Source organism: Mus caroli, chromosome 2 (assembly GCF_900094665.2).
Source record: "Mus caroli chromosome 2, CAROLI_EIJ_v1.1, whole genome shotgun sequence".
Taxonomy (NCBI): Eukaryota; Metazoa; Chordata; class Mammalia; order Rodentia; family Muridae; genus Mus; species Mus caroli.
The window spans coordinates 1,807,987-1,817,125 of record NC_034571.1 but is presented as its reverse complement, the minus strand read 5'-3'; the positions used below and the strand labels follow the sequence as shown (position 1 = coordinate 1,817,125).

The 9,139-nt window shown below is 48.2% G+C and overlaps 1 protein-coding gene across 5 annotated transcripts; it reads right to left on the bottom strand.

Annotated features, from left to right (window-relative positions):
* Positions 1 to 45: 45 nt before the first annotated feature.
* On the bottom strand, positions 46 to 8,617 carry Ucma (upper zone of growth plate and cartilage matrix associated). Of its 5 annotated transcripts, XM_021156350.2 has the most exons (5): positions 8,430 to 8,617; positions 8,019 to 8,084; positions 7,835 to 7,930; positions 4,435 to 4,533; positions 46 to 526 (listed from the first exon to the last, which is right to left on the bottom strand). In XM_021156350.2, the coding sequence occupies exons 1-5, from the start codon at positions 8,485 to 8,487 to the stop codon at positions 429 to 431; spliced, it is 417 nt and encodes a 138-aa protein (XP_021012009.1). In that variant the 5' UTR covers positions 8,488 to 8,617; the 3' UTR covers positions 46 to 428. The 5 variants fall into 5 exon arrangements, with proteins under 5 accessions (XP_021012009.1, XP_021012011.1, XP_021012010.1 ...); XM_021156352.2 differs by lacking the exon at positions 4,435 to 4,533; XM_021156351.2 differs by lacking the exon at positions 8,019 to 8,084.
* Between the last annotated feature and the right edge of the window lie 522 nt (positions 8,618 to 9,139).

Below are 9,139 nucleotides of genomic sequence, written 5' to 3'. Positions count from 1 at the left end.
GGTAGAGCATGTGCTTAGACACATGGACACACATGGATACTTGGACACACAGCAGCTCCCTTGGAGTTCTGTGGCAATGATACACAGTGTTGATTCGGCACTTTTATTAAGCAAGCTTAAAATCTTTATGCTTCGATCCTGAAAGTGTCTATCAGATGGGTGCTCTGATTCTGTTTCTGGTGGCTAAGCAAGGGGGCAGGTGTAGATTTGATGCTGGGAAGAACCACAGATGGTTGCTCACTCAAAAGCAAAACAAAACAAACATCCATAAAGAAGCAAAAGCCAGGCATCAGAAGGCATCAGAACAGAGGGTGTCTTTCCTGTAGCTGTTGACCAGGGCGGTGAGGGAGCTTCACCTTGTGGGTCCGTCTGTGGAGAGGTGGCAGGCATGTCACATGCTTCTCTTCCCCAGTTGCTTTGGGATGAGGTCAGATGTTTTGGCGGTTGTAGAGGTAGGAAGGATACAGGCCATCATAATGCCACTGACGCCACTGCTCCACAGCCTCCCTGGTCCTCTCTTCCTGCTCTGAGGCGGGAAAAGATAAAAGGCCATTGTGCACATTAGAAGATGCCCAACCCAGCGGGAGTTGATGATCAGCCCCCAGCACCTGCTGAAGAGACCTTGGGCTAAGTGTACCTGAGCCTTGAGACTTCCAAGGTTGGAGCTAGGCGGGGCTGATGGGCCAGAGGATAAAGGTCATAGGTGGTTGCCAGCAGAACTGAAGCTAAGGCTGACAGCTAGCACCTGAGCTGCCTGCCTCCTTACCAACAATGGAGAAAGGAGCCTTAAGCAGTCATCTGGCTTAAGCAGGTGACTAGACCACAAAGTAACAAGAAACAGCACAGGGGCCACATGGAAATACAAGCCACACCTTGAAATATTCACGAACCAGTGAGATGGTTCATCTGGGAATAGTACTTGCTGTTAAACCTAGCGGCCTGAGTTCCATCCCGAGAATCCACACAAAAGAAGAGAACTGACTCCCACAGTGCTCTCTCTACAAGCATGTACATGTGTACACACACACACACAATATAATGTAAAATAATGAAAAGCAAATCATGGAGATTGTCAGCATGGAGCTGTGAGTACCATGGGTACTTTCTCTCAGTAAGTTACCTTCTTGTTTTGCTTTTTTGAGATAAAGTCTTATTCCACAGCTCAGGCTGACCTAGAACTCACCATCCTTATGCCTCGACTTCCTGAGTGCTGGCGTTACAGATGTGTGCCATCATACCTGGCATGGTCTCTATTTCCTAAGTTTCAAACATAGATCTGTGTTGTCAAAACTAGCTGGAAAAGAGACAGATGAAGCCAGTGTCTGACACCGTGGCTACTGAGGACGTTTCATTTCTGTGTGAGCCTACAGTGGATGGTCCCCCTAGAGCTGAAAATCCCCTTCTGTATTTTGTCCCCGAAACAGCCAGGTACACACAGAGCCCAGCCCGGGTGGGGGCTTAGCCTTTCAGACGCCTCTCAAGCTCAGTGGAGCTGCTCCTTCCTCTTCCAGGCCTGACTCACACCTAGAAGCAGAATAGGCACCCATCTGTTGTTAAATAGGCTTCCCTTTCATGAAGCAGCTCCCTGGGAGAGCTCAGACTTTCAGTGGCTTAACATAATGGCTAACTGGAAGCAGATTGGCATGTGGGGGGCTGGGGGGATCAGCAAAAGTTGCAGGTGTGCTCGAGGTAACAGTCCAGGCAGTCATTCTAGGGCAGAGAGGCAGGAGGTTGGGCTAATAGGTTCAGCTTTCTTCAAAAATTAATTCTATGATGAGCTAGACTTCCTCTCATTTCCCCTTCCCTCATTAAGCTCTGAAGAGAGCCTTTGGCTCACTCTCCTTTACCCACTCATTCCATCATCCCTGGGGACCAGTGGGAAGATCCCCAAAGGCCTCCATGAGTGTGGTCATCTGCGATGGAGACAAGCAGCAGCCTTGCTGGCAAACACTGAGCACCCATCCCAGGCCATCTCCTGGCACATCAGTGTGTGGATTGTGTTTCCTTTTTAAGCCTCAGTCTTTCGGTCTGTAAAGTGGGAATGGTGAGGCCTGTCTTCAGAGGAATGTGGCAGGAATTAGAAGGTTTCCGTAGAAACGCTCAGTGCCACCAGTGCTATAAAGACAGAGTCCCCAGCAGCTTCTGCCCTGATGCACTTCTCTGTGGGTGGAGCTCAAGGACCAAGGTCCCAGTATCCTCTAAGTGGTAACCCCACATCCCAACTCTTCGTGAAAGAGAAGACAGTCAGTTTTTTTCTACCCATATGCTAGAAATTTGAAAATGATAAATTTTGCTTGTTATTGGTTTTTTTTCTTTTTCCTTTTTGTTTTTTTCACAGTTTTACTATATGACCCAGGCTGGCTTTAAAACTGAGATTCTCCCTGCTTCAGTCAACCAAGTAAGTGCTGGGATTACTAGCCAGCACGGCCAGGCCTGGCAAAGGCCTGAAACATTTGGGATGGCACTGAGTCGAGTGTTATTAGGAACAGTGTGAGTAAAACTCACACTGAAGGAAATTTGGATCCCAAATCCTCAGCTTTTAAAGACAAGACGGCTCTCCTCAGCTGCTCCCCACAGCAGCCCGCCAAGGTCAACAAGTCTCTGACAACAGAAGCATTTGGTGACGTCTGAACTCTTTACATTATGTTCCCAAGAAAGTTTGATTTCTTACTTCCTGGGATGGGAACCCAACACCTGCTTGTAACATTTAGCTAGGTGACCCCCGCCAGGCAATGGGCACAGCCTTCAGTCCTCCATTCCCAGAGCAGTAGCCTTTGCACTGTGCCCTTAGAGGAGCAACCTAAGCAACATTCCAGCCCGTGAGCCAGAACTAAACCGATGTCTGTATCAGAACCTGGATGACAGCATTGTACCCAAGCCCGCATTGTACCCAAGCCGTGCACCAGGTGCTTCCAAGACACTGTGTGAGAATCTGGCAGGTTTGGAATTGGAAAGGACCAAAAGAGAAAAAGTCATACCCCCATTCTTCCCCACCAACCCTTTCTTCCACATCTCCCTTTTTCTCTCCCTCTCTTTCCATTAAGAGTCCCTGTGGAGCCAGGCGTGGTGGTGCACGCCTTTAATCCCAGCACTTGGGAGGCAGAGGCAGGCGGATTTCTGAGTTCGAGGCCAGCCTGGTCTACAAAGTGAGNAAAAAAAAAAAAAAAAGAGTCCCTGTGGATGTTTGTTGTAGGTGACACTTGACACCTCTAATCAGCCTTGGTTCAGACAGAGCTCCCCTGAACTGCCTCCACCCACACCTCTGCTGAGGCCTGGTTTGTGTCCTCAGGGCAGCTAGGAGGAATGAACTGTGCCTCTTGCCTCACAGAGACCCTAAGCTATCCGTAACTTTTCTACTCTATCGACAGGAGCGAGGCGTAAGTTTAAAGGGGCACCTCTGACAGATGAGGAGAGACACAGAAAACCACGTGAAGAAGCCTTTTAGGAACCCACATTGCTATGGGGCAATCGAGAGGCTCTGATGGAATTACGATATTAGAAGTCAGGTACAAGGCAGATAAAAGGACAGGTGCTTCTGCTCTCTTGATTGTTATGGGCTGGCAAGATGGCATAGCCGATGATGAGCTTTCGAAACACAAGTGTGAGCTCCAAACTCCATATAAAATCCTGGCTGAGCATGGTGCCCTAGTGGCAGAGATTGGGGACAGGATTGCCAGAGCAAGCTGACTAGTGAGACAAGCCACACTGGCCAGCTCCGGATTGGATAGAGAAGCCCTGCCTCTGTGAATACGATGAAAGAGTGAGGGCTGGAGAGATGGCTCAGCAGTTAAGAGCACTGACTGTTCTTCCAGAGGTCCTGAATTCAATTCCCAGCAGCCACATGGTGGCTCACAGCCATTCGGAATGGGATCTGATGCCCTCTTCTGGTCTGTCTGAAGACAGGGACAATGTACTTATATAAATAAAATAAATGTTTTTTAAAAAGAAAAGAAAATGCAAAAAGGAAGAAGACAGGGATTATAAGGAATAGGTAAGTGGTCCTCATTTTCCCGGATTAAGTAGCACTGGAATTGGTACATTCATGTCTAAGGGACTCGTGGTCATGACTTTGATATCCACCTGTCAACTCTGCAGGAGCCAAGTCACCTTTGGGGTACTTGGATCCACAGTGATTCCAAAACAGAGATGGGGTAGTTATACTCCCATACAGTCAGCCAATAACTCCCTGGTCTCCACTGTCCCTGGGCCACTGGGTCCCCAGCCCCTATGTCCTTTACCCTCTTCCACAACATCTTAAGTCTGCATAGCCGTTTTTGTGGCTCGTTCTCTTCACATCTACCATGGATGGGAGTTGAAAATGGATTCCCCCATCCATGCCTCCTTCCTCCAGTCAGCATCGGGGAGACATGAGGGCAGGCCTGGGATTTCCCCACTATGCTCTCCTCCCCAAGGCTGCGGCTGGAGAGAGCTTACCATCTCGCTGTTCCTCCACGAAGTTCTCAAACTCGTTCCTTTGCTCCTCGTAATACTCCCTTCGCAGCTCATCATCCCGCAGCTTCTGTCTGTTTTCCGCTGTGAACACAAAGTTGCTCTTGAGAAAGAGAAGGTGGGTGTGTATGCGTAGAAGAAGAAGAAGAAGAAGAAGAAGAAGAAGAAGAAGAAGAAGAAGAAGAAGAAGAAGAAGAAGAAGAAGAAGAAGAAGAAGAAGAAGAAGAGGAGGAGGAGGAGGAGGAGGAGGAAGAAGAAACTAACGGCAAATAAAGATGCCATCGACTTCTTAAGATGGGTAGCCCTGTCTTTCAGTTAAGAGGTGTGTGAAATCAAGTGTCATCAGGCTCCGGGGTGTGACTCTATGGTAGAGTACTTGCCTAGAATGTTCAAGGCCTTAGGTTCAATTCCTAACACTACAAAATAGCAATAATAGTTGAATAAGTTTTTATTTCCATGATGGCATCTAGGAAAAGAGATTGAGAGCTGTGATGTTCTGGAAGATGATGTTTAAACCTCTTTAAAGGTCCTTAGAACATGTGTCCTTCAACTGGAAACACACTGAAGGCCTGTGGGTCACAGAGTGGATCCATCAGATCACCTCACATTGTGAAGGCAGGGTCCCCCCACATCACTGGACCACAGTGCCTGTTGCCATACAACACCAGTATGCAAAAGAAGAAGGAGACACAGAAAAGCTGAGGCAAGCCGAGGTGCCCGTCACACTCTACAGTACAGCATTTGGCTTGCCTAGCATGCAAGAGGCCTCCAAGTCCGTACTGAGCACTGGGGTTAGTGGGGAGCAGCAGAGAAGAGAAAGAAAATGAGGTCTAGAGGATGGCTCAGCAGGAAGGTATTTTCCACCAAGCCTGACAACCTGTGTTTGAGTCCCAGAATCCACATATGGGAGGAGAGAGTCAGTTTCCACAAATTGTCTTCTGCCCTGCACACACACACACACACACACACACACACACACACACACGCCCCACAGGGTAAATCAATAAATGGTTTCTTTTGTTTGATTGTTTTGTTCTGTTGAGGGAGGAAAGAAGGAAAAAGAAATAAGAAAGTGGAGAAGAAAATCCCAAATCCGTCCTGGAAGCAAGAAGCTTACATTAATAAGTAAGTGAGTGAGAGCTAAGTACCTCACTAAAGCCAGGTTATCTGTGAGTTTGCCTTAGGCCAGATTTCTGAGAGAAGTCCTGTGTTTCTTTCCAAAGTTCTGCCAATGGCAGAAAACTTTTTCCTGACAGAAATGACACATAGTCCAATCCGTCGCTCCACCCTACAGATTTCTCAGGAGCTGATTCAAACCCAGAGAGGTGTAGTGGCCCAATGGAGGTCACACAGCTGCCTGGCCCAGAGCACTATGCATGACAGTGTCTCCCTTCTGACTCACTTGAGGCTCCAGACATCACAAAACTTCTGCAGGAAGGCTTGAATTTTAGGAAAGACTCCATGAGTGACTACCAGTTCCTAAAGAAGCATATTTATGAGAAAAAAAAGTCCAAAAATTGGACATCTGACCTACCAACAATTTCATTCTCCCCCAAAAGGGTGTTTTATCCTAGGTGCCAACAAACACATTCTATACAGCTTTTTAAAGTAGCTGGGCATGGTGCCATGCACGTGTAATCCCAGAACTGGAATGGAGGAAACACAGGTCCCACGGGCTTGCTGGTCAGCAAGCTAGACTATCTGGTAAGTTCCAGACCACTGAGAGACCCTACCTCAAGAAGAAAAGTGGACAGCAACTTAGAGACAACACCTGAAGTTGTCTTCTGGCCTCTATCTGCATGCACATGAGTGTGCACACATGTACTCGCACACCCATGCACATGCACACACACACACACACACACCCCTATCCGATTCTTACTCTAAAGCATTTCTAAGTTCAAGTGAATTCCAAGGTCATGCTTCTCTACCTGTCCACACAACTTGCTAGTGACTGCTGCTGAGTACATATGTGAAGGCTTAGTCATTCACTTGGATGCTCATCTACTGCCTGCCTGAGCTTCTGTCTAAGGTAAAAGACCTCAGGCTTAATCATGTACTGCATTACTCTGAGTCGGTTTTACAGGACAGAAGATAATTGCCACTCCCAGAAGTTGCTTCTCGGATTGCAACCAAGGACTGCAGGTCCAGCACAGACTTTCAGTGTTGCTTGACATCAGCCTGTTCAAATTTCAACCTGTGTGCCCTCTGGCGAGTTTCCTACTGTGGTTGACTAGACTTCTCCAAGTTTCAAAGAAGAACGATCTGCACTCATTTCCATCTGTTCTTCCTCATCATTTGAAAATAATCCTGCTGTTTTTACTGAGCAACAAGTCACCTTGCTGGGTTTGGTAAAAGACACAAAGAGTTCATTCACCCACATGCACAAGGGAAGAATCAAAGCACACACTCGGCCAGGATGGCCTGAGCTCAGAGGCTTAGGAGAATCAGTGCTAGGGGCCGGAAACTCCAGTGCCCCCTGGGCTGGAAGGTCAACGACCAACTGAGGAGTTCAGAGTACTGGAGAGTCTAAAATTCACAGGAAAGAAACAGCAAAACAAACAAAACACACACATATACCAGCTCCCTCCCTTGATACATTGTCACCAGCTTTCCCTGCCCCTGCCCCCCAAGTTTATAGATAAGGAAACTGGAAACAGAGTTGGGGAGTGGCTAAGGCCACTCAGCAGCAGAACTGTTACCAAACCACCTCCTCAGCACTTGGGTCCCTTGTGCTTTGTCCCCTGATGACACATGTTGTCCTGGGTGCATCAGGCCACTACCCAGCTCTGAAGTATGCCATTCCCTTCCCTTTACGCCTAGTACACATTCTAGGTTTTCACTTTCGAAATCTGGATCCATCCTGGTGCTTCTTTGTTTGTTTGCTTTTGTTTTGTTTTGGTTGGTTGGTTGGTTTTTCCAGGCAGGGTTTCTCTGTGTAGCCCTGGCTGTCCTGGAACTCATCTGTAGACCAGGCTGGCCTCGAACTCAGAAATCCACCTGCCTCTACCTCCCAAGTGCTGGGATTAAAGGCGTGCGCCACCACACCCGGCTAAGGTGGTTTATTTTATACTGTTCTTTACTCTGATGCCACATTCAGTTCAACCAGTGGCCCACAACCAGTGAAATATGATATTGTTTCTATATTTTTGTTTATTTAATTTACTAGGGACATATTCCTACCACTGTGTGCACATGGAGGTCAGAGAGCAACTTTTTGGGGCCAGTTGTCTTCTACCAAATGCAAGCCAAGGACTTAATTCCACTCACTTTCACCCTTTGAGCCATCTCACTGGCCCCAGATATGGTACTATTGCTCCCAGAACTTTAATCTCTCAGGGCTTTGGTCTTCCACAGTGGGAGGGAGACAATCCAGCAGCCTTACCATTAACTTCATCTCGGGACTTAGGAGACCGCTTGCCACGCTTCTTGAGGAAATTGGAGGCATCAGATTCTTGCATGAAAATCTTCTGTTTCACACCTGAAACCAGGAAAGGGCTCTTCACACGCACATGGGATGGGGAACAGGATTCACCTCTCCCACATGTAGGGATCGCCCCTAGACTCACCTTCCTGCACCCCCTCTGCAGCTGCCTGCCTGTTCCCCACAGAAGCGCTGGTCCCCTCCTGTAGCACTGTAGGGTAAGGCACAAGGAAAGGCGGCAACATCAGAGGCCCCGGTAGGGCTTCAATAGTTCTGGGTACAGCGGCGTGCCAGACTGCATATGGGGCACTCTGCCCCTTGGCATACCATCCAGTCTTGATGGAAACCCACCATATGAGCTCGGTTGCTTCCTATTTTTTATCTTTGCTGTTTTTCTCTGTTACATTATCTTTTGCACACACACAAACACACACCAAGAATAGTTTCCTTACTAAACACACCCCTCCTACCTACACCACCTGAACAAATTTACCTATACATAGTAAGTATTCCTGTGTAGCTAACACCACCCACCCTTGGACCCTCCCGTACTCACTACACAGGAGCGCCAGGGCCGAGAGCGATGACAGGAGAATGACCCGTCTCCAGGACATCTTTACAGTGCACCCTCAGAAACCACAGGGCAGATAATAAGGTGAGGTGTCTTGGAAGCCCCCAGTACTCTGAAGCAGCTGCCCAGTAAGTCCTCACTTCTGAGTCAGGCAGACAGGCAAGAGAGAGAGAAACAGAAGGCAGGAAGCCCGGATGCCACTGGGGGGAGAGTGGGAGGGGTCCTGGCTGTGGTTTCCATCGGCTGCTCCAGGCCAGAACACTGGAGATGTTTTTGGCCCCTGGAAAAATCTTCACAGAAGTGGAGCTTGTGGGTTCTGGCAGGTCCTTGCCAACGTCCGTGCCCAAGGAGATGCTCTGAGAAATACCCAGCCTGAGTCCAAGTGGGAGAAGCAGATGGCGTGTTTGAATGAGTTCTTTGCATGTTCTCAAGATGGGGTAGGATGCTGGTAGCCATGGCTGAACTATATGGGGCCAGAGAAAGAAGGGATTTCTCAGAGATTATTTGCATCCAAATGTCAGACAAGAATGGCTCCTGATATCTGAATACAAGATGTCTGTCTGGTGAAGCTCACTGAGTCACGGGGCCATTCTGATGACTTCTATGGGATTTCCTCACCTGATACACTGTTCACAGGGATGATAACACAAAGTAAAACATGGAGCCCTTGGCCTAAGGAGATAGCTCAGTGAAAG